The sequence below is a fragment of the Canis aureus genome, chromosome 12, assembly GCF_053574225.1.
Source record: "Canis aureus isolate CA01 chromosome 12, VMU_Caureus_v.1.0, whole genome shotgun sequence".
Lineage (NCBI taxonomy): Eukaryota > Metazoa > Chordata > Mammalia > Carnivora > Canidae > Canis > Canis aureus.
In genome coordinates, this window is record NC_135622.1 from 44,188,222 (window position 1) to 44,212,564 (window position 24,343).

Below are 24,343 nucleotides of genomic sequence, written 5' to 3' on the forward strand. Positions count from 1 at the left end.
CCCCTTTATTCCCTTTCACTATTTTTTATACTCCCCAAATGAATGAGCATATAATGTTTGTCCTTTTACGATTGACTTATTTCAATCAGCATAATACCCTCCAGTTCCATCCACATTGAAGCAGATGGTGGGTATTTGTCATTTCTAATGGCTGAGGAATATTCCATTGTATACATAGACCACAGCTTCTTTATCCATTCATCTTTTGACGGACACGGAGGCCCCTTCCACAGTTTGGCTATTGTGGACATTGCTGCTAGAAACATCGGGGTGCAGGTGTCTTAGTCTTTCACTGCATCTGTATCTTTGGGGTAAATCCCCAGCAACACAATTGCTGGGTCATAGAGTAGCTCTATTTTTAACTCTTTGAGGAATCTCCACAGTTTTCCAGAGTGGCTGTAGCAGTTCACATTCCCACCAACAGTGCAAGAGGGTTCCCCTTTCTCCATATCCTCTCCAACATTTGTGGTTTCCTGTCTTGTTAATTTTCACCATTCTTACTGGTGTGAGGTGGTATCTCATTGTGGTTTTGATGTTCTTTCTTTTTATAATCATTTTTTTTAATTTATTTTTTTAAAGATTTATTTATTTTCAAGAATAAAGATTTATTTATTTATTTTCAAGAAAAAGTGCTCTGTGTGCACAAGCAGGGGGAGGGGCAGAGAGAGAGAGAGAGAGAGAGAGAGAGAATCGCAATCTGATTTCTTGCTGAGTGCAGAGCCCTACATGGGGCTTGATCCCACAGTCCTGGGATCATGAACTGAGCTGAAACCAAGAGTCGGACGCTCGACAGACTGAGCCACGCAGGCGCCCTTTTACAATCATTTTCTATTTTTTTAAAAGATTTTATTTATTCATGAGAGACAGAGAGAGAGAGAGAGAGGCAGAGACACAGGCAGAGGGAGAAGCAGGCTCCACACAGGGAGCCTGATGTGGGACTCGATCCTGGGACTCTAGAATCACGCCCTGGGCTGAAGGCAGGTGCTAAACCACTGAGACACCCAGGGATTCCCTACAATCATTTTCTAATTTAAATGCCTGTACAGATGTTGCCTGTGTGGTGGTCTAATCTGGTTTATTTTCCTTCAGATTTCTTGCTGGGCCCATGGCCTGCTGTTCTTGCCACCTGAGAAGGTGGGCATGAGCTGTGAGGTTGCAGGCCTCTCTTCCTACCATGAATCCTACAGTTCCTCCTACTCAAGATTCTCTGCCTGGGGGTTCCAGTGGAAAAGGCCCCAGATGAGCCTGGGACTCCCTCCCAACACATAGGGATCCATTCCTTCTACTTAGGACACACTGCTTCTACTGCTGCTCTGAATAGCTCATGCCACATGTCTGCCGAGATGACAATTTGCCTTCTCACACCACACCTTCTCCAGAGTGGGCCCAAGACCTCTTTCCTTTTTTTTTTTTAATTAATTTTTTATTCATGAGAGACACAGAGACATAAGCAGAGGGAGAAGCAGGCTCCCTGTAGATAGCCTGACATGGGACTTGATTCCAGGACCCCTGGATCATGACCTGAGCCAAAAGCACTCAACCACTGAGCCACCCAGACATCCTCTACGGCCCTTTCCATTGTCACAGCTGGCTTGTCTTTTTGTGGAAACCCTTGTAACAGCAAGATCTGGGTGGTACCCGAGGGCTGGATTCGGGTGCCAGGGCTGACATAAAAATTCCACAGATTGGGGGCACCTGGCTGGCTCAGTAGATAGAGCATGTGACTTGATCTTGAGGTTGTGAGTTCAAGTCCCACACTGGTGTAGCAATTACTTAAAAAAATTTATTTAAAAAAACCAACAAAGACGAAGTACCATAGATTGGGGTATAACAAATTTATTCTCTCACAGTCTGGAGGTTGGAAGTTCAAGATCAAGGCGCTGGCAGGGCTGTTTCTTCTGCAGTCTCTGTGGCTTGCAGATGGCCATCTTCTCCCTGCATCTCCACATGATCTGTCCTCTAGACCCATCTGTGTCCAAATGCTTTCTTCTTATGAGGAGACCAGGCATATTGCATTGGGGCCCACCCTCATGACTTCATTTTACTTTGATCACCTCTCTAAAGACCCTTTCTCCCATTATGGGCATATTCCAAGGTACTGGGGTTAGGACCTGAACAAAGCCCGTGACAAGGGCCAAAGGCATATTTTAGCGGAGATCTCCGAAGTCAGAATCCTGCAGAGTGAGGGCAGGACTGCAGGGAGGGAGGGGGCAAAGATCCCTTGACTCCTGCCTTGTTCTGAAGTGCCTGGCTCTGGTGATCACTAGGGCTTCAGCCCTTTTTTTGCCTCGCAGAAAGGAAGGAGCTGGGGTCCCAGGAGAGTTGGCTCTGCTTTTCGTGGGAACAGGTTTGGGGAGCACAAGAACAAGGGGACCTAGGGCCCCCTAGGATCTTGGGGGTGACTTGGTGCTTACTCATGTCATAGTCCAATGCTGTGTCTTTTCTCTGTCACTTCTCTCCCCTCCTTGTCTTCCGGGTTGGTCATCCCCATCCCCATTGCTGAGGTGGGACTAAGGAATCCCCAGCCCCCCCCCCCCACCCCATCCCTCTGCCCCACCTCAGGCCTGCAAAATCTCCTTTACCTCAGGAGGGGAGTCTCTTTGCCCAAGAATTCACTTACCCTTCCTGGGCTTCTGTTTCCTTGGCTGTGGAATGGCGCTGGGAGAGACCCCAGGGGGAGAGCCTAGTGAGCCCCAGGCCAATGGGAGCCCCTAGAAATCTCTTGGGGGTTCTTTTTTTTTCTTTTTGGGGGATTCTTGCTGGACAGTCCTCTCCTTGTTGATGTAGGTTCTGGGAGAGATTGAGAGACACTGGTTATCGCTAACCACCCCCGGGGCTGGGTGTACAGACCCATCTAGCTGCTCCCCCTTCTCCAGTACACCCTGTGGGGCTGGTGACCTTGGCTTTGGTGTGCCATAATCCTGGTCCATCAGCTAGCATGGGAGTCACCCACGTAGGGCCTGCTCATCACCGCGCCGAATTACCAGGCTGTCTCTTAACTGTCACACATACTTCTAATGTGCCTGGTACACCTTCCTGTAAGTTTTATTTTTAAAATTTTTTACAAGATTTTATTTATTTATTCACGAGAAACACACAGAGAGAGGCAGAGACAGGCAGGAGGAAAGCAGGCTCTTTGTGGGGAGCCTGATGTGGGACTCCAACCCAGGACTCTGGGGTCACGACCTGAGCCAAAGGGAGATGCTCAACCACTGAGCCCCCCAGGTGCCCCTGTAAGTTTCAGCTGAATTGTTTTTCTATACTCAGTCTTTCAAGTCCGTAGTTTACATAGTAAATTCAACTGCTCACAGCTTTACACATTTAGTGAAAAAACCCAGTGGTTCAGTCTCAGAGAAGAAAAGAGGACATGGGGGTGGGGAAAGAGCTGAAGTGGTTGCCAAAGCATCTTGGTGCTGGGTGTGGGAGAGCCCAGAGAGAAGCTGAAGAAACAGCAGGGCGGGAAATGAAGGTATGGCTGCCTTGGCTGGGGCGTGCCTCTTCCTTGAGATTTTACACAGCCTGGCTTTAGGAGTTGATTGTGAACAGCTCTGCTCACATAGAATTCCTCAGAGAACTGGAAAGCCTGGGGTGGTCCTGGGAAGCCGGCTCCCTCCACCCTCACCGTGGTCCTTATCCTACCCCTCCCTCAAGACCCATGAGGCCTGGGGACAAGAAGCTCCCTTGGGGGAGAGAAGTGCCTTTGAGAGAGGGGCTTTGTGTCTACATGAAACCTTCTTTTTCTTTCCTGATTTGAATGGCATAATCATAAATACTTCCAAACCAAGGAGATGGAATCTCTGATATTATAGTCAAGATGGATAACCCAGTGGTGACATTGGAACTGGTCTCATGACTGTCTTTTTACAAGAAAGCCTGTCATGTTAGGGAGGGTTGGGGTCTGACCTGTACAGCCCCAATAGGGGGAATTTAGAAATAGTTGGTGGAAATGACAGTTTTTTCTGGAGTGAGAGGTGACAGGGATGGCATAGGCTGCCTTGGGAGGTAACAAGCTCCTGGCCACTAGAGGAATCTAAGGAGAAGCCAGAGGGCTTTGCAGGGGGCTAGCAGGGAAGAGGTTGTTGGAGAGAAGATTCAGGAACAGGAGTATGGATAGATTGGCTGGATACTACATATATTCCAGAAGCTGAGTCTTTGATTCTCAGAAAAGGCTTTAAAAAAACAAATTTTATTTTGAGGCACTAACCACTATGCCTCTTGTGTCTTGTGGTAGGATCTTGTGGTAGGATCTGGGTCCCTCTGAGGCTGGCTGCTCCTGTTCCATGCTGCTTTTCCTGAGGGGACGTTCCAGGTGAGTGTCATGCTATCATCATTTTAAGTAAGCTTTATGCCCAACGTGGGGCTTGAACTCACAACACTGAGATCAAGAGTCACATGCTCTACTGACTAAACCAGCCAGGCATCCCAAGTGTCATGCTTTTTTTTTTTTTTTTTTAAAGATTTTATTTATTTATTCATGACAGACACAGAGAGAGAGGCAGAGACAGGCAGAGACAGGCAAAGGGAGAAGCAGGCTCCATGGAGGGAGCCTGATGTGGGACTCGATCCCTGGTCTCCAGGTTCACGCCCCGGGCCCAAGGTGGCACCAAACCGCTAGGCCATCAGGGCTGCCCAAGTGTCATGCTTTTAATTAACAGCATAGTTGGGTTTTCAGTTCTCTGGGTGTCTAAACATTATCTGATAAAATGGAGTGTGTACCATGTGCATGTACTTGTACATTGGGGAAACTGAGGAAGCTTGAAAGGCTGAAGAGACTTGGAGAGACACTTGTTATGTGCAGGGATGGTTTCGTATGACAGAGGACTGAATTACATTCTCTCACCACAGCCTTGGCTGGCATTTCAGGATATGGCCCTCTGCCTTGTACTCTGATAAGCCCTGCCTCCATGCAGGCTGACAGACACCTGGGGCTGGAGTGGCGTAGGGACTGTCCGGAACATAATGAATGTACAGTGAGAGCCACCTTGTGAATGCTCTTCAGCTCAGATGGAGACTCTGAAATGAAAGTCTCTCGTCTCTCTACTGGATCGAGCTGCATTTGGTTCTGTCTAAATGCCTCTACAGGCTGGGGATTTGGAATCGGTTGTACATTCTCATCAGTTTAGCCAGTGAGAACAATAGCTGTTATCAGCAGGGATTCAAATATATAAACATTGAGGCCCACATCTGTTTTCTTTTTTCCCCAATTGGAAAGATGTGAAATTACATAATTTGAAAAACAATTTTATTGAATGTTTAAAATGACAAAACTAGCATTCTCTTTGCAAAATATTTAACGATACAGAGGTGCACGACGGAAAGTTAATGATCTCTCCTTCCTTTCCCAATCCCATGCCCATATAGACAGCTTGGGTTGGATCTTTCTACCCTTCTCTCTATATGCTTGCAGACATACACAAACACAAACTTAAAGTTACTTTGAAAGATAACAGCTATTTATTTATTTGAGAGAGAGACAGAGAATGAGCAGTGGGGAGAGGCAGAGGGGGAGAGAGAGAGAGAGAGAGAGAGAGAAGCAGACTCCCTACTGAGCAGGGAGTCCAATGTGGGGATCGATCCCAGGATGCCAGGATCATGACCTGAGCCAAAAGCAGGTGCTTAACCAACTGAGCCACCCAGGTGCCCCTATAATTTTCCTTTTTAATTATTTTTTTTAAATGTATACATAGAGAGGGGAGGGGAGGGGCAGAGAAAGGGAGGGAGAAACCCAAGTAGAGTCCACACTGAGCATGAAGCTCAATGCAGGGCTTGATCCCACAAAGATGAGATCAGACCTGAGCCAAAACTAAGTCAGACACGTAACTGACTATACCGCCCAGGCGCCCCCCCCCAGTTTTCCTTTTTTACTTATTATATCATGAAAGTCCCTCCAGACCAAAGATATAGATTTTATTTTTATTTGTTATTATTTTTTTGTAGCGGGAAGAACGGGCAGAAGTAAAGGGAGAGAGAGAATCTTAAGTAGGCTCCACGGCTAGCATGACGGAGCCTAAGGCGGGGCTCAATCTCAGGACGCTGAGATCACAACCTGAGCCAAAATCAGGAGTCCAACACTTAACCAACTGAGCCACCCAGGTGCCCAGATATAGCTTTTATTTGTTAGTTTTATTTTATTTTATTATTTTAAAAAGATTTTATTTATTTATTCATGAGAGGTACAGAGAGAGAGGTAGAGAGAGAAGCAGGCTCCGTGCAGAGAGCTTGATGTTGGACTTGATCCCGGGACTCCAGGATCACACCCTGGGCCGAAGGCAGGCGCTAAACCACTGATCCACCCAGGGATCCCCTATATGTTAGTTTTAATAGCTATGTAATGTAATATGGGTATGCCATATTTCATTGTATGGATATACTATAGTCGGCTTAACCATTCAGGTAACTTCCCATTTTTTGTAATAACAGAAGAATAAGGAGTGAGCAAAAATAGATACAAGTGTCTATGAGAACTTAATGTATAGTATAAAGGAGGCCTTTTCATTCTATAGAGGAAAATTCAATAGGCACTTTACTTAATAAATAATGCAGGCATATTTTGCTGGTCATCTGGAAGAAATTAGACTCCTATATCATACCATATATATGAATACATTTCTCCCAGAAGTAAAAAAATATTTGCAATATATTTGACTTAATAAGGTTAATATCTAATATATAAAACTTTCTAGGGGTGCCTGGGTGGCTCAGTTGGTTAAACTAACTCTTGATTTCAGCTCAGGTCATGATCTCAGAGTTGTGTGATTGAGCCCCACATCAAGCCCTATGTTGGGCTCAGCACTCATCTGGGAGTCTGTTTCTCCCTCTCCTTTTTGCCTCTCCATCCGCTTGAGCTCTCTCTTTCTCAAATAAATAAATATTAAAAAAAGTTTCTACAAATTGATAAAGAAAAGTAGGTAAAGGATATGTAGGATTGGGGCAGCCCCGGTGGCTCAGTGGTTTAGCGCCGCCTTCAGCCCAGGGCCTGATCCTGGAGACCCGGGATCGAGTCCCACGTTGGACTCCCTGCATGGAGCCTGCTTCTCCCTCTGCCTGTGTCTCTGCCTCTCTGTGTCTCTCATGAATAAATAAATAAAATCTTAAAAAAAAAAAGATATGTAGGATTTACAAGAATGGAAGGTAAATGACCAATAAACACACATGTAGCCTCTCTGGTGGTTAGGGAAAATATGAATTAAAAAAAGACACTATTTTTTTTTTCTTATTCACATCTATGGCTCAGGTGTCTTCCTGTTCCAGTTGGGAGCCTCAGGGTCCACCACCCAGGGCCACAGAGCCACAGTCTACAGGGGACTCTCCAGAAGCTGGTTTATGGACCAGCCAGACAGTAACAGGAGCTAACTGAATTCTTGGGGGCAGGTCATAAGTGAGATGGTACAAAAGTGAGGGGAGGGTACTAATCCAATGAAGATGATGAGAGATATCTCTCAAACTCATCAAAGAACAGTAGATCTATAAGTATGAGCAAACTCACAGAGCTGCATGGGGATGTACCTGGGGTGATGTGGAGATGGGTGAGGATAAAGGAACTTCATGGAGGCAGTGAGTGGGAAGTGAGTGGGGAGAGGAAGAACTGGCTGTGGGCTTCCCTTTGGTTATCCAGTCTACTTTCACTGTTGATTGTTGATATTCCCAACAAGGAATACTCAACAGTATTTCTTTCTTCCAAGCTATGATCTGGGTCCCTCTGCTTATGGTTTTTCTGTTATGGGTGACTTGCTTGACCATAGCAGCAGGAAGTAAGGATGGTTGTCTACACCCATCTCTTCAGTGCCCTCTTGGTTACTTTGGTTTCTAGATATTATAATTATAATTTAGAAGCAAAGCTGCCTAGTTTACTTAAAAAAAATTATTTTTTAATGTAATTTCTACACCCAACATGGGGGTCAAACTCAGAATCCTGAGAACAAGAGTTGTATGCTCCAACAACTGAGCCAGCCGGGCACCCAAGAATCTGCCTAGTTTAAACCTCTTGGACTTTGAAGAAGTTTCCAGAGGCTGACAGATGACTGAACATGTAGTACCTCAAAATTTCTAGCATGGGTAGTATACTATGGAGTCCAGTTACAATTCATTCCTTCACCCACTCATTCATTTGTTCACCCGGTAAGTAGTTCTTCTGAGCTGAGAACTGGGCTCAGAAATGGGGACATGGGGCAGCCTGGATGGCTCAGCGTTTAGCACCGCCTTCAGCCCAGGGCATGATCCTGGAGACCCTGGATCAAGTCCTACATTGGGCTCCCTGCGTGGAGCCTGCTTCTCCCTCTGCCTGTGTCTCTGCCTGTGTGTGTGTGTCTCATGAATAAATAAAAAATCTTAAAAAAAAAAAAAAAGAATGGGGACATGGAGACAAGGATGACACAGTTTCTGCTCTCCTGGAGCTCAGGGCAGCGTTGCTTACCAGCCAGCTCTGTGAGTGAAGAAAAGCCTTTCTTCTCTCTGTGGTTCAGTTTCTGATTTTTAAGAGAAAGGCTGTGCGGGGTGGCTTCTAGGGTCCAATTATGAAGATTCTAAAATTCTGCATTTACTGAAGTTAGAGCTTCCAGGGCACAGTTATTATCTAGCTCTTTTGGTGAAGAGTGGCAAACGTGGTCTCTTTGTCACCTGTGACTGCCTCCAGCTTAGCACCATGCCAGTGGGGTGGCATTCTGCTGGCATCCCTGAAGCATGATCCCACCGCTGCAGACAGCTCACAGTTGGCGTTAGCCCAGGCAAGCCACACAGCCTCATCCGTCAGCAGCGGGTCTCCTCCGGTGCCTGGCGCCCTCTGCTGGATGGAGACTCTGGGTTCATGTTTACAATATAAACTGGTTCATGGATATTAAAAAAACTTTTTTTTTTAATTGTGGTAAGATACACATAGCATAAAATTTACTATTTTAATAATTTTAAAGTGTACTGCTCAGTGTTAAGTATATTCAGATTGTTGTGCATCCATCACCACTATCCATCTCCAGATCTCTTTTCCTCTTGTAAACTTGTACCCATTAAATTTTAACTCCCCTTCCATTCTCCCCCAAGCCTTAAGCCCCTGCCAATCACCATTCTACCTTTGACTTTATGTTTTTGAGTGTTCTAAGTACTTCATATAAGTGGAATCGTAGGGTATTTGTCTCATCGTGACTGGCTTATTTTGTTGAGCGTGGTATCCTCAAGTTCCATCCATGAGCATGTGGGAATTTCCTTCCCTTTTAAGGCTGGATAATATTACATTGTATCTATATGCCACATTTTACTTATCCATTCATCTGTTAATGGACACAAGTTGCTTCACATTTTAGTTACCGTGAATAGTGCTGCAATGAATGTGGGTGTACAAATCTCTATGGGATCTCGGTTTCAATTCTTTTGGGTATTGCTGGATCATATGGTAAATCTATTTTTAATCTTTCTAGGAGCCACTATACTGTTTTTCACCATTTTGCCTTCCCACCAGTAGTGAACAAGTGTTCTGATTTCTCCACATCTAACGCTTGTTATTTTCTGCCTTTTTTTTTTTTTTTTTTCTAAGATTTATTCATGAGAGACAGGGAGAGAGAGAGAGAGGCAGAAACATAAGGAGATAGAGAAGCAGGCTCCATGAAGGGAGCCGGATGTGGGACTTGATCCCGGGACTTCAGGGTCTTGCCCTAGGCCAAAGGCAGGCGCTTAACCACTGAGCTACCCAGGCGTCCCTATTTTCTGCTTTTGTTTTGTTTTACTAATAGCCATGCTAACAGACGTGAGGTAGTATCTCATTGTGGTTTTCGCTGGCACATTCCTAATAATTAGTGACATAGAGCATCTTTTCATGGGCTTATTGGCCATTTGTAGTATCTCCTTTGGAGAAATGTCTATTCAAGTCTTTTACCCTTTTTTGAATAAGTTATTTTATTGTTTTTGAGTTTTAGTTCCCTATATGTTCTGCTATTAATCCATTATCAATTATGATTTGCAAATATTTTCTCTTTCTGGAAGTTGCCTTTTGCTCTGTTGATAGGGCCCTTTGATGCACAAAAGTTGTGAATTTTCATGAAGTCTAATTTGTCTATTTTTTTCTTTTGTTGCCTGTGCCTTTGATGTCATATTCAAGAAATCACTGCAAAATCCAATGTTGTGAAGGTTTTATCCTATGTTTTCTTTTTTTTTTTAAATCTTTTTTTTTATCCTATATTTTCTTCTAAGAGTTTTATAATTGTTGCTCTTACATTTAGGTGTTTGGTCCATTTTGAGTTGACTTTTCTATATAGTGTGAGGTAAAGGTCCAACTTAATTTCTTTGCATGGGAATATTCAGTTTTTCCAGTAATATTTGTCAAAGTGACTGTCTTTCCCCTACTGTCAGCCATTTGGCCATATATGCAAGGGTTTATTTCTGGGCTTTTTATTCTATTCCATTGGCCTGCCCGTCTTTATGTCAGTGGTCATTTGGACCGCTGTCCTACTGAAGACAACTGAAAAAGCTGGACAAATATATATTTTTTTCCCCAAAAAGTATTAAAATGCTAAAAAGATAGTGATTGCTTATTAGTAATTACTGATCCAAGAGCAAAGAAAGGATGGATATCTAGAGATGAGCTCTTTAAAATTATTTTTTAAAAAATATTTTACTTATTTATTCATGAAAGACACAGAGAGGCAGAGACATAGGCAGAGGGAGAAGCAGGCTCTACGCAGGGAGCCCAATGTGGGACTCGATCCCAGGACTCCAGGATCATGTCCTGGGCCAAAGGCAGATGCTTAACCGCTGAGCCACACAACCATCCGAGCTTTATTTTATTTTATTTTAATATTTTATTTATTTATTCATGAGAGACACAGAGAGAGAGGCAGAGACACAGGTAGAGGAAGAAGCAGGCTCCATTCAGGGAGCCCAACATGGGACCTGATCCCAGGTCTCCAGGATCATGCCCTGGGCTGAAAGCGGCGCTAAACCGCTGAGCCACCAGAGCTGCCCCCTAGAGATGAGCTTAACAGCAGATTCAACCTAACATTTTCTCTTGGGAGTTTGCCAGTCCTGAAGAAGTAGTCAAGAAATGAGCCATGTTTTTGGCAGCCTTGTAGGATTAGAGAGAAAAAGGTTGAAGTACAAGGCCTCCAAGGTAAGCAGGATAAGCGTATTGGCTGTACCTTAGGAATAAGGTGAATGAGAGGAAATTCAGACCTGAGGCAGACCTTGGCTTTGAAATCATCTGGGTGGCTCAGAAAATCTCAAGCTCTGAAGTTGAATTAAGTTGGTTCTAAATTTTAGTGCCTCCAGGCACCTGGTAGAAACAACAACAACAACAACAATGCTCTCTAGAGAAAGAAATCATTCTATTCAAGCTATTTCGCATGGATGTGTCAGGCATACTATCAAACGTAATCAAGCACCAAAGAGAAAAGAAAACCGAGGAGTGTGAATCAACAGAAAACATGAATAGAAACAGATCCACAGGGACTCTAAATATAAGACTCATCAGACACAGCCTGCAAAGTACTGTGCTTACTATGCTAAAAGATTTAACAACCAAGCTCAACATTTTCAGCAGGAAACTGGGAACTATAAAAAGTGACATGAGAGGGGTGCCTGGCTAGCTCTGTCGGTAGAGCCGGCAACTCTTAATCTTGGGATTGTAAGTTTGAGCCCCACACTAAGTGCAGAGCTTTTTTAAAAAAAAAAAAAAAAAAAGTGACATGACAATTTTGGCAACAGTCAAATAGAAATTCTAAAACAACAACAAAATGCAGTAACTGAAATTAAGATTCAGACAGGTTTTTTTTTTTTTAAAGATTTGAGAGAGTAAGAGCATGTGTTGTATGTGGGGGAAGGGCAGAGGGAGAGAGAGAATCTCAAGCAGACTCCATGCTCAGCATGGAGCCCGATGTGGGGCTCCATCTCACAGCCCTGAGGTCATGACCAGAGCCAAAATCAAGAGTTGGACACTCAACTGACTGAACCAGCCAGGTGCCCCTTGGTCAGGTTTAAAAGTGGATCATACATAGCTGAAAGAAAATCAAATAATTCCAAGGCAGGGCAGAAGAAACAATTGGGTGTGCAGCAAGGGATAGACAAAAGGATGGAATACAGAAGAGGGAAAGAAGCATTATCAAGGATTTGGTAGTAAGACGGAAAATCAGCAACCCAGAAAGAGGAGAGAGAATAGCGGGAGGCATTATTTGAAGAGATGATGGTTGAGGACTTTCCAAAATTGATGAAAAGACATCGTTCCCTATTCAGAAAGCCCAATAAATACCATTAAGATAAGTAAAAAGCAAGATAAACAAAAATAAATCCACACATGAGAGGTCATAATGACATTGTATGACACCAAAAATGAAGACAAATCTTTTAAGGAGAGATAACCAGAAAAATAATGTTAGCTTCAAGGGGGCAACTGTTGGCCTGACGGCTGACTTCTCATCAGCAATCACAGAACCCAGAAAATAGTGGAATCCGCTTTCTCTCGTGAAGAAAGAAAACAGCTGCCAATCTGCAATTCTCTACAGTTAGAGCCTGGACATGGATTTGCAGGGATGGGGAGATGAGGAGACGGGCCAAGAGTAATGAGGTCCTGAAAGCCAAGGCTGATGGACAACAGGTGCTGATCCCACAGACCCACGAGAGCAGGATCCTCAGCTTGCAGTGGGGAAAGGGAGGAGCACCATGACCCACGCAGCCAGATCTTCACAAGCCAAGGCAACTAGGAGCCTCGAGTCCCTCTGCCACCAGCTGTGCCCAGGGCAGGCTGACGGAGGACCAGTTGCACTGTTGAGGTGGCAGCTCCCTCAGTGCTCCTTCCGTAGCACTCGAGTCTCTTCCCCATCCCAGTACAAGTCTGGACACTTGGGTCTCTGCACTCTGGGGTTGTGGGGTGAGGTGGGGGAGCAAAGCCAGGGAGAGTAAGGAAGTTTATGCTTCCTAATAAGTGGATCTTATTTTTTTAATTTTTAAAAAGGTCTTAAGAGAGAGAGTACAAATAGGGGGAGCGGTAGGCAGAGGGAGAGGGAGAAGCAGGCTCCTTGTTAAGCAGGGAGCCTGATGTGGGGCTCGATCCCAGGATCCTGGGATAATGACCTGAGCTGAAGGCAGATACTTAACCGACTGAGCCACCCAGGTGGCCCTGCAGAGTGGATTTTAAATATGGATTTCCTCAGCTCTCTCCAGCAACTAGACCCAGCCAGGCCTGTCTCCTCCCAGCAGGCTGGAGGACTCTCTGCAGGGGAGCTGGCTAGACTGAGAATGGGCCTCTCCAGCAAAGGTCTCAGCCGACCATTCCCCAGCAGGCTCCTGGGCAAGTCCCATCAGTGCAGACTCCCCAGGACCTTCCCTGTCTGCCACTTTTCATTGTAAGAGTTGTTAAACATTAAAGGAAAACCTCGTGAGAAAATCAGCTTGGAAAACAGAGACTGTGGTAAAAACAAAAACCATAACAAAAAAATATTATAAACATCCTTAAAAAGGCATTACATCCATGAGACTGGGACTTGTGTCTTTAGGCTCCAAGCTCCTTTCTCGCCCTATGAGATCTCTGTAACATGAGGGGTTAGAAGGCGGCCAATTGTTTTCCCAGACTCTCCTGCAGCTGCTTCTGGTTAGGTCCTGCCAGTGGAAAATGCTGGTGGGGCCTGGAAAATGGGAGGAAAAAGGAGACATTTGTCTTTTGTGGTCTGGCGGGGCCTGTGGCAGCAGAAGCAGCAGAGGACGAGGGCATCCTTGGGTCACTGGTGGCCTCGGGAACACTGGTTGGAACAGTGGCTCCAAGTTCCTGCTCAGAAGCAACTGTGTGGCTCTAAGGCGGTGCTGGTGGAGGCCACACTTGCAGCAGAGCAGCTGTGGTGAGGGCCGCGGGCACTGGAGGCTTCCCAATCTCTGGGTAGCACCTTCTCTTCCCATTTGCTCTTCTAGCCCTAATATTATTTAGTCAATATTTTCCATTAAATTCTTCTTTGATTGAAATATCTAGGCTGGTTTCTGTTTTTTTCAATAAACACTGACTGATTGGGATACTATCATAAATATTCCAAAACTAAGAGTTCCTAGCTATTAAAAATGTGAAAGCAGAAATAAAAGAACAACAACAACAAAAAGAAATAAAAGAACAAATGGAAAAATAATGTTGATGGAATCATCCAGAAAAACAAACACAAAATTCCCAACAAGGTAAGTACTCAAAGTTTACAGTAAACTGTAACAGAACATAATTATGATGTGAGTTACTTATTCTCATGCTTCCCCGTAAATACCAGCTGGTGGATCCTGCCAGACATGTGACATCTGTTACATGTGTCCTGGGTAGTACAATTTAATTTACTTATTTAAAAAAAAAAATTTTTTTTTTTAAAGTAGGCTCCATGCCCAACCTGGGGCTTGAACTCACAACCCTAAGGTTGAGTTGCATACTGTAGAGACTGAGCCAGCCAGGCACCACTGGTTAGTACAATTTTAAGAGAGCAGAGATGTCAATTAAAAAAAAAAAAACAAAAAACAAACAGGGGATCCCTGGGTGGCCCAGCGGTTTGACACCTGCCTTTGGCCCAGGGTGTGATCCTGGGGTCCCAGGATCGAGTCCCGTGTTGGGCTCCCGGCATGGAGCCTGCTTCTCCCTCCTCCTGTATCTCTGCCTCTCTATGTCTATCAAAAATAAATAAATAAATCTACAAACAAACAAAAAAACAAAACTAAAGACAGGGTAGCCCGGGTGGCTCAATGGTTTAGCGCCGCCTGCAGCCCAGGGTGTGATCCTAGAAACGGGGGATCGAGTCCCATGTCGGGCTCCCTGCATGGAGCCCGCTTCTCCCTCTGCCTGTGTCTCTGCCTCTCTCTCTGTGTCTCTCATGAATAAATAAAATCTTAAAAAAAAAAAAACCCAAACGACTAAAGACAGACTATAACCTTCTAATTAAAGTACTCTGAGGGATCCCTGGGTGGCGCAGCGGTTTAGCGCCTGCCTTTGGCCCAGGGCGCGATCCTGGAGACCCGGGATCGAATCCCGCGTCGGGCTCCCGGTGCATGGAGCCTGCTTCTCCCTCTGCCTGTGTCTCTGCCTCTCTCTCTCTCTGTGTGACTATCATAAATAAATAAAAATAAAATAAAAAAAAAGTACTCTGACAAGAACTTTAAATATATTCATAAAGTAAATATAGTTTATTTGATGCCTGTATAAATAGGACTTGTTATGGAACAGGAAGAGGTTTTTCCAAAGGGTTAAAATTTATTCAACAACAGAACTTGGTCCTTCCTTTCAGTTTGTCTCAGAATGTGGTTGCCTGAGGTATCACTGTCAGAAGTGATTTCCATCACATGCAAAGTCTGAAAGTCTTTTAGTGGCACTTTCCGTTTCTCTAGAAAACACTTTAACTGCTTTTGGATGGAACAGGAGGCAAGGTTTTTATCTGCTCACACTCTACTCTATGGGAGCCCAAACACACCCCGCCATTCTCTTGTTTGAATGGTGGCCGCTTGGAAAACAGCGTACAGATGGAGAACTCAACATTAACACACACAAAAAAATGTAGTATCTCTATACGCGCTAACTGTAATTTTGCTTTACAGTTTTTTCATTAAAGAATTCTTATTTTTATTATCGCTCCACAAAGAAGTTCTAAAAAACACCTGTAAAAACTTTGAAAAGGCACTCTAAAACTCCAGAATGAAAAATTCTAAAGTATAAATCATGATACGTCTTCTATGATTTATAAATAAGAATAAGTTCTACAAGCTAGAATTTCTGAATGACTTTGACAGGAATTTACTCAAAGGAACCAGAACACCAGTACTTAAAAGATTTTCTATTTTAACCCCAACTGAGTTTTTAAAAAGCTACACGTGTGTTGACAAGCAGGGCCCACACATCACTTGCTGCCACCACTCATGATGAGGTTAACAGAGGGACAGGGATTTGTGCCTGGAATGTGCCAGGCTCCTCCATGCAGCTGACAGAAGGGGTCGCGTTTTGTTTTGTTCCCTGGTATTTTACAGAAAATATACATATGGTAAAAAAATTTAAACGGTACAGGAAGATCTCGAATAATAAAACAATATCCTTTTTTCCCACAGCCCAGAAAATCTGATAACTTCAAAATGATTCCGCAGTCATGTGACCAATTTGCATTATGAAGTGAACCTTGGAGACTCAGTTCTCTGGAATGACGCTGATTTTCTCATGTATTACCTCTGTTACAGAGGAAAGCCATGCAGTCTTCTCCTTCTTAAATAAACCAATTACACAAGCAACATGCACACTGCTCAGAGATGGCCAGTCCGGGCACCTCCTTGGGTTCCACGGGTCTGTTCCTGGCTCTGGACAGTGTCCCTGGCGTCATCCCTGCAAGTCAGGTATCACATTTACTATCAAGGCAATTTCAAAAGTAAGAAAACTTCTCTTAATCAAAATGAGTCATCTGGTCCTTGTAAAACAGAGGCTGAACTCTGCCAGGTTCGTGTTGTCTGGTCGTTAGTAAATAGATAAATATTTTTATTTAACATTGTACAAAAGGACAGGAACCATAGACTCCTAAGCATTCAAGCTAAAACCAAGTCAAACCTTTCCTAGATAACAAAGGGAAGGTGAGACAGCAGGGACCACGGATGGAAATTCCTCCACATAAATGCCCATCCCAGTGATGGGCAGCTGGGTGCTTCTTCCCCCAGGGGTGCTCTCTCTCTGGCGAGCAGGAAAGGCTTACAGAGATGGGGCCAGGGCTCAGCCAAGCCCTTCCTGAATGCCTCGGATCCTCCTGGCCAGCTGTACATCCTTCGGGAAGAGAGTAACACGGCCAGCATGTAAGGAGAGAAGATAGGCGTCCTCAAAGAGATGAACTAGAAATGCTTCTGCAGCCTGGGGGCAGATAGAAGAGTCCAAGGATTGACACCCGAGGGGGCATGAGCTACTTTCTTCTCTCAGAGCCCGCGGTGCTTAGTCCCTGAGGGTTTCTGGGACTGTCTGCAAGACTGCCCACAGAGTGAAGGGGAGCCTGGGAATTCTGCTACCACCCAACAGGGATCCGGCCTCCACACCCTGGGTGTTCCTTGATGCTCTAAGGAGGCAAGAATCCCGTGTGGCATGCCTGTCAGCCCTGTGCAATTCCGGAATGCCTTTCCCCCGTTCTCACCCAACTGTACCTGGGCCCCCTTCTTACCTCTTGCAGGGCCAACAGGGCCTGGGCTTGCCAAGAGAAGTCCACACCGCGTGTGAATTTAACACATATCTCTCTCACCTGTGAAGGAGTGGGGATGGGGAGCCAAGGGGAGTGGAGTGGGGAGGAGTGGACAGTAAAAGAAGAGAGATTCAAGGGGGGGATCCCTGGGTGGCACAGTGGTTTAGTGCCTGCCTTTGGCCCAGGGTGCGATCCTGGAGACCCGGGATCGAATCCCACATCGGGCTCCCGGTGCATGGAGACTGCTTCTCCCTCTGCCTGTGTCTCTGCCTCTCTCTCTCTCTGTGACTATCATAAATAAATTAATTAATTAAAAAAATTAAAAAAAAAAAAAAGAGAGATTCAAGGGAAGGTCGACTCTTTCTATGAGTCTCCAAGAATCTTCATTTCTGTGATACCTCCGTGGTTCTTAATCTTAGGACCTAACTAGTAGCTGATGTCCATTCCCTGGAGCTTAGGAATTGGCATGTCTTCCCTATTGGTGGTGGGGAGAGAAGGAGGCAATCTCCTAGGGTAGGAAGACGGATGATAGCATGGATGGATGAGATGGTTCCTATTTATATAATCAAAGAGTACAGTTTCAGAGGTGGTAGGGTTTAGAAATTAATTCCATAAAGAACCAGAAGGTGTCCTTGGTGGGCTCATGGTTTCCAAAGATGGAGAGTCCTCTGCCAGGTTAGAGAAGAGGTCCCTTAGCATTTTGGGCAAGAGATGACAGGGTCCCCACCACCTGGGAGATTTAAAGAAAGGAGGTAGTAAAAAAAAAAAAAAGAAGAAGAAAAAAAAAGAAAGGAAAGGAGGTAGCATGGGGGCGGGTGGAACTCACCAGGCGGCTGAAGGGGTTCTTCCTTAACAACAGGTTTGTACTCATCTGAAGCTTTCGGATCTCCTTCATAACCAGATGTTTTCGGGAACCAGGGTGACGGGAAGAAGTGCCTGAGCAGAAGAGTTGGGTCATCAAGTACAGTGGTCAATGGGAGATGCCTCACAGCTTGGCTGAGATAGGCAAACTGTCAAATCACTAGTCTCTGTTAAGTTGCACAAAAGCAGATTTCAGTCTATCGTTTACTATCATTATCTTCAGCAACTGTTGAACAGCAGAGAGTTGCTAAATATTGGTTGAATGAATGAGTCATCCTTTGAGGATCTTACCCTCAATAATGATCCTTTAAGGGTATTATCTTAAATGCCAATTCTTCATGAAGGCTTTCCTGATTCCCAATTGCTTCTAAATTGATTCATGAAGGCTTTCCTGATTCTCAATTGCGTCCAAACTGATAGGTCACCTCCCTGCTCTGAGCCCCACAGTACTTTGGGCATCTCTCCTATCTTTCCCATCTGGATTGGAAACTCAGTTATTTTGTGTTTAAGTCTTTCTTTTCTTTTTTTTAAAGAGCTGGAACGAATCTGTAAGGTTTTCAAGCACAGTTCCCTGTCTCAGTTATCCTGAGGCCCAAAGAGGTGAAGACAATTGGCCAGAGCTTATTTGTGGCCAAGGAGATGTGCATAACTTGGTGCCCGTGTTGGGTCACCAGGCTATGGAGCCAGAGCCTTTGGCTCAAAGCCTGGTTCCAAAAACAACAAAAAAGAAAAAAAAATCTTAAAAATACCTCCCAAAGTATAGGTCAAAGAAGCCAAACTCTGATCTGAGATTAAAAACACAAGAATACAAAACAAAGTCGAAGAGGAAACTTAATGGATATTGACTATTAGAAATGAATCAAAAGTCTACATCTCAAAATTTATAGCTAAATGGTACTAGAAGAAAACATACAGGCTAGAGATTGATTCTCCATTAGAAAAGGAAAGCATTAAAAGACACCTAAATATTCAACTCAAGTGTTAGGAAGAGAATTATTAAATTAAACCAAAAGCAGATAACCAAATATTCAAGATAATAAGCCAAACTAATGAAAAAGAGAGTAAAACAAAGAATAGTTCTCTTGCTGGATAATTAAAACCAAGGACCCCAAAAAATGAACCTCTCATAAGCTGAGCAAAGAATAAAAAAAGAACTATATGAAAACTTACATTTTTTTTTAAAAGATTTTATTTATTTATTCATGAGAGAGAGAGAGAGAGAGAGAGGGGCAGAGGGAGAAGCAGGCTCCATGCAGGGAGCCTGATGTGAGACTCGATCCCAGGACTCCGGGATCACGCACTGGACCGAAGGGAGAGGCTCAACCGCTGAGCTGCCCAGGCATCCCGAAAACTTACATTTTGAAGAAGAAAATTAATTTCAGAAATGTTACTCAAGGTCCAGCCAAGGAAAAAGGAGCCACACCAAGTAGTAAATCCACGTTGGGGGTGGGGGATTTATTAGTGAACTAATTACAGACTCTTAGAAGAGCTGCACGAGTAAACAGGTGACAGGGAGGCAACCCAGAGATGCCTGTGCTCTGCAGCTGGCACTGAAGACATTATCTCTGGGTAGGGAATGTGGGCCAGAGAAACAGGCCAGTGTCCAGGGGACTGGTGACATTGAGGAGAAAGGAGGTGGCCCCACACTCAGGAGCCATGCTCCCCCCACCACTGGTCGGCAATCCACCGTCACTAGGAGGCAGCCTTTAATAGACAGACATGGCAGTCACAGAAAATGGAAGGATGACCACAACCCAATCTCCCCAATGTGAGAAGGACAATGCCATGAAAGGAAGGAACCAAACTCAATAAACAAAATGACCAACACTGGAGGAATCGGAGTTAACAGGGAAAAAAGAGACTCTGAGAAAACATGTGTAATAAATAACCTCAGAGGAGTAGGAGATGTGAAACCCAGGCCACAGAATAAGCAGTAATGAATGTAACCAACCAGAGATCATGGGGAAGAACTGGGGTTAGATGTTCAAGAGTTGGGTCTTGCAGTGTCAACATAAGGAATTGGTATTTTTAATCCCAAATGTCATGGGAAACTGTGGGAGAGTTTTAAGCAAGACAGAGAGGAGATCTGCTCACCTTTTATTTACTTATTTTTTAAAGATTTATTTATTGGGGCTCCTAGGTGTCTCAGTTGGTTAAGCATCTGACTTCGGCTCAGGTCATGATCTCAGATGGAGCCCCCTATGGGGCTCCCTGCTCAGGAGGGAGTCTGCTTCTCCCTCTCCCTCTCCTCTGTCCCTCCTCCTGCTCGTTCTCTCTCTCTCTCTCAAATAAATAGGGAGAGAGCAGAGGGAGAGGGAGAATCTTAGGCAGACACCATGTTGAGCAGAGCCCACCCATTGTGGGGCTCCATCTCACAAGCTTAGGATCAGGATCCGAGCCGAAACCAAGAGTCAGATAGTCAACCGGCTGCGCCACCCAGGCACCCCAATCTACTTACATTTTAACAAGGAGTCCAGCTGCAGAGTGAGGAAAGAACTGAAAGGGACAAGAGTAGAAGTGAAGCAGCAGCCAGGCCAGGATACTGGTGGTGGGGACTGGTGGGTGGGAGTAGAGCTGACAAGTGGGCTGATTCAGGTTTTGACTTGGAGGCAGAACTGCCTGGACCTACTTGTGTATGGGGATATGAGAAAAGAATGTCTCACAGGTTTCTGGCTTGCACAACTAGACAGTGCTGTGCCAGTCACTAAAGTGGGGGAAACTGGGCACGAAGAGGTTGGAGGGAGTAACCCAAAGTTTGGTTTTATTTATTTTTTAAAAATTTTAAAAGATTTTATTTATTCATTTATGAGAGACACACAGAGAGAGGCAGAGACACAGGCAGAGGGAGGAGGCTCCCTACCGGGAGCCCAATGTGGGACTCCATCCCAGGACCCTGGGATCACAGTCTGAGCTGAAGGCCGACCCTCAACCACTGAGTCACCCAGGTGCCCCCAAAGTGTGGTTTTAGACGTGCTCCACTGACATACCCCAGAGCCCACAGGTAGAAAGGCAGCTAGGTATGGGGGGATCTGGAGTCAGAGGAGAAATCTGGGCTAGAGATACAAATGTGAGCACTGTTTATGCAGGAGTGGTATGCAGAGTCCTGGGAAGGGACGAGACCAACCAGGGAATGAAAGGAGGAGGAGGACAGCAAGAAGTCCAACGTCAAGTTGTTGCGGGGAGGTGGCACAGGCAGTAAAGGACACTAGACTGGAACCGCAGTGTGTGACAAGGGGATAGAATGTTTCTAGCAGGAAGTGGCCCCCTGTGTCAAATGCTTCTCAGAGCAAGAAGAGGACATGGACAGGTCTATTGGATTTAGCAACATTAAAGTAGCTAGTGACCTTGACAAGAGTACTTCGAGTGCACTAGAAGGAGGGGAAGTAGTTGTGGGGAGCCAGACTAGATTCACCCAGGCTCCAGGGAAGCCTGGGAAGAGGGGAAACACACACGTGTGGTCTTAAGTCTGGCTGTTTAAAAAAAGGTAGCTATGAAGGGCACTAGAGAAATGGGGAGTATGAGAGACAGAGATGTGGGGACAAGAAGCACCCCTGCTCTTTGTCTCTGGATCAGAAAGAGCGGAGCACATTTGTGGAATGACAATGTAAAGAGCACGAACTGAATTCCAAGCGCAAGTGGAGAGGACAACAGAAAGCCCAGTGAAGGTGAGAGAAAAATAGGACCAAGAGCCCATGTAGGAGGAGTGAGTGGCTTTTGATAGGAAGGGAAGACCAGGGGTCTCTGCTGTGAGAAAATAAGGAGAATCCAGTCTGGGGGCTTCCTTAAGTGAAACAAGCACATGACAAGGTCATTATCAACTGAGAGTGAGTTGGGAAGCTGGAGTTGTAGGAATTTGAAGAAAAAGGTATGAATAGTCAATGGGGAGAATGGAAAAGCAAGACTGCCAGACAAGCACAGGAGGACTGCCAGGAAGTGCTGAGTGTCCATCTGAGATAAAACCTTTAATTTAACCAGGAATAGAAGGATGCTTCTACATTGAAGAGTAACAGCAATGGCGTACTTAACAATATTCATGTTAAAATTAGAAACAGGGGGGCAGCCACGGTGGCGCAGCGGTTTGGCACTGCCTGCAGCACAGGGTGTGATCCTGGAGACCTGGGATCGAGTCCCGCATTGGGCTCCTTGCATGGAGCCTGCTTCTCCCTCTGCCTGTGTCTCTGCCTCTGTGTGTGTGTCTCTCATGAGTAAATAAAAAAAAATCTAAAAAAAAAAAAAAAAAAAATTAGAAACGGGTGGAGGGCAGCCCCTGTGGCGCAGCGGTTTAGCGCCGCCTGCAGCCTGGAGTGTGATCCTGGAGACCTAGATCGAGTCCCACGTCGGGCTCCCTGCATGGAGCCTGCTTCTCCCTCTGCCTGTGTCTCTGCTTCTCTCTCTCTCTCTCTCTCTGTGTGTCTCTATGAATAAATAAATAAAATCTTTAAAAAAAATTAAAAAAAAAAAAAAAAGAAAGAAACAGGGGTTGAGGTCGCCTGGGTGGCTCAGTTGGTTAAGTGTGGGACTCCTGATCTCAGTTCAGGTCTTGATCTCAGGACTGAGAGTTCAAGCTTGACGTTGGGCTCCACACTAGGCATGGAGTTCACAATTAAAAAAGAAAGAAAAGAAATGGGCCAAGGGTGGCCAAACCACTTCTCTTATTTCAATACTAATCTCAGAGCTTCACTAATCCAACACACTAAGAAATAAAATATAGAAAAGTGAAAAAGATTCGAAAGTCCTTATTTGCAGACAATAGCCTATTTAACCATTTCAGTTGAAGCAATTGAACAATAAGTTAACAAGAGAATTCAGCAAGCTAGCTGGCTGGATGCAAAGGTTCTTAATCTTTAGGGAAGAAAATAACCCATAATACGCTTTTTTCCCACCCTGCTCATAACTACATTGCAGGAGACAAGTAAAGCAGTTGTTGCCAGAACAATTCTTGCTTGAGTGGGCCTCCCATCCACCAGACCACAGAGCGCAGAAACCGAAGACCACAAACTAGTCTTCTTTCCGGATCCATAAATAACCTCAGGAAGGGAACAAGGTGAGAGCGCTCTACTTGAGGCCCAACACCACCACTCACTGAAGAAACATACACACACCCCAACACCTGGAAAGGCAACTTCTGAAAGTAGAACCGTTTGAAATTGTCACAAAAAGCTGCCAATAATTCTGCAGTTAAAAAAAAAAAAAAAAAAAGAAAGCACAAACACTTAAAAAAAAAAAAATCCTGTCTGCTGGAGCAAGCTGTGTGACCTTAAGTTACTTGGTCTGCCTGCGCATCAGTTTTCTCATCTGAAAAATGGGCACAATGTAAAGTTGAGCTAAATCACCCAAGCAGCGGAACGCAATGCCTGGTAGGGGTTAGTACTCGATAAACGCTCCTAGTAGTAAGACTTAGTATTAGGTGCCAGGCCGCCTGGGCCGTCCTTTCTGCTCCTCTAACTGCTTTCCCGGGTCCCTTGCGGGGCCTGGAACTTGGGCCGGGCCGAGCAGGTGCTGTAGGCGGCCCGGCTTTGCCCGCCAGCAGGGGAGCGCCGGCCGGAAGTCGGCAGATTCGGACCCGGGGTCCGCGCGCGAGCTCGGTCTTCTGGTCCGTGGAATGGGCACCTGGATGCGGCCGTGCCCACCTCACGGCCAGGGAGGCCAGGGAGGCCAGGGAGGCCAGGGAGGCCAGGGAGCGGGGAGGCCGGCTGCGGCCGGTTACCTAAGGAGGGGCCCCGCCGGGGGGCGCTGGGGGCCGGGCTCGCGGGGCGCCTCTTCGGGACTTCGGGCTTGCGGCGCGGGCCCATGGCGGGCGCCGGGCGTGGTGGCCCTGCGGCTCCTTCTCGGCCTTTGGGGTCCGGGGACCGAGGCTGGCGTCCTGCGGGAGCCCAGGACCAGGAGACTGCTCGGCCGGCCCCGGCGCCGCCTCGGTTCCAAGGACCCGCTCTGTCGATTACACTCGCGGCGTTTTTTAAAACCCGAATTCGGCAACTCTCAGTGGCTGCTTCTGGAACGACCCTGGCGCAGAGCGACTGCGCGGGGGACCAATGAGAGCACAGGCCGGAGGCCCGGCGCGCGCGGCGATTGGAGGAGAGAACGGGGACGTCGCGGACGGCGGTATGAACCAGCCAATGGGAACTTGGAGAAGTGAAAGGAGGCGGGAGCTTGCGGCCGTGCTGTTTCGAGGGATCGGACGGTCGCCCTCGGTGCCTCGTGGCTGACAAAAGGAAGCACTGTCCTGAAGACGTCGGTGCGCTTGCAGAGCGCGTTCCTCAAGACAAATCACTGTTCGGACATTTTATGTTTTGTCCTATCAGCCCTGACGTGGCTTTTAAAGACGAGGAGACAGACTTACAGAGAATGTGGCC

General features: G+C 45.8%; 1 protein-coding gene and 1 long non-coding RNA gene across 8 annotated transcripts in view; one reads left to right on the forward strand and one right to left on the reverse strand.

Moving 5' to 3' along the window:
* Positions 1-16,696, forward strand: part of LOC144281081 (uncharacterized) — a 32,852-nt gene extending 16,156 nt beyond the window's left edge. Inside the window, exons 2-3 of the long non-coding RNA XR_013349532.1 lie at positions 4,232-4,309; positions 16,030-16,696. This is a non-coding gene — a long non-coding RNA (uncharacterized LOC144281081). The remainder of the gene's footprint in view (positions 1-4,231; positions 4,310-16,029) is intronic.
* On the reverse strand, positions 1,821-23,930 carry CENPA (centromere protein A). Of its 7 annotated transcripts, XR_013349527.1 has the most exons (9): positions 23,698-23,930; positions 17,956-18,065; positions 17,112-17,189; positions 16,659-16,810; positions 16,145-16,297; positions 8,564-8,779; positions 4,205-4,283; positions 2,621-2,790; positions 1,821-1,969 (listed from the first exon to the last, which is right to left on the reverse strand). XR_013349527.1 is itself a non-coding variant. In XM_077843805.1 (5 exons), exons 1-4 carry the CDS (start codon positions 23,780-23,782, stop codon positions 16,676-16,678), a joined length of 408 nt encoding a protein of 135 aa, XP_077699931.1. In that variant the 5' UTR covers positions 23,783-23,930; the 3' UTR covers positions 15,089-16,297; positions 16,659-16,675. The 7 variants fall into 7 exon arrangements, 2 of the variants coding, with proteins under 2 accessions (XP_077699931.1, XP_077699933.1); XR_013349525.1 differs by lacking the exon at positions 8,564-8,779 and having other exon boundaries at positions 4,205-4,292; XR_013349529.1 differs by lacking the exons at positions 8,564-8,779; positions 16,145-16,297 and having other exon boundaries at positions 4,205-4,292.
* Positions 23,931-24,343: the final 413 nt, after the last annotated feature.

Excerpts from the sequence above, each read along its gene's own strand:
- CENPA (XM_077843805.1), bottom strand. The coding sequence starts at position 23,782 with ATGGGCCCGCGCCGCAAGCCCGAAGTCCCGAAGAGGCGCCCCGCGAGC. Across the intron at positions 18,066-23,697 it reads CCGGCGGGGCCCCTCCTTAG|GCACTTCTTCCCGTCACCCT; the intron begins GTAACCGGCCGC and ends TCTTCTGCTCAG. Across the intron at positions 17,190-17,955 it reads AGAACCCCTTCAGCCGCCTG|GTGAGAGAGATATGTGTTAA; the intron begins GTGAGTTCCACC and ends ACTCCTTCACAG.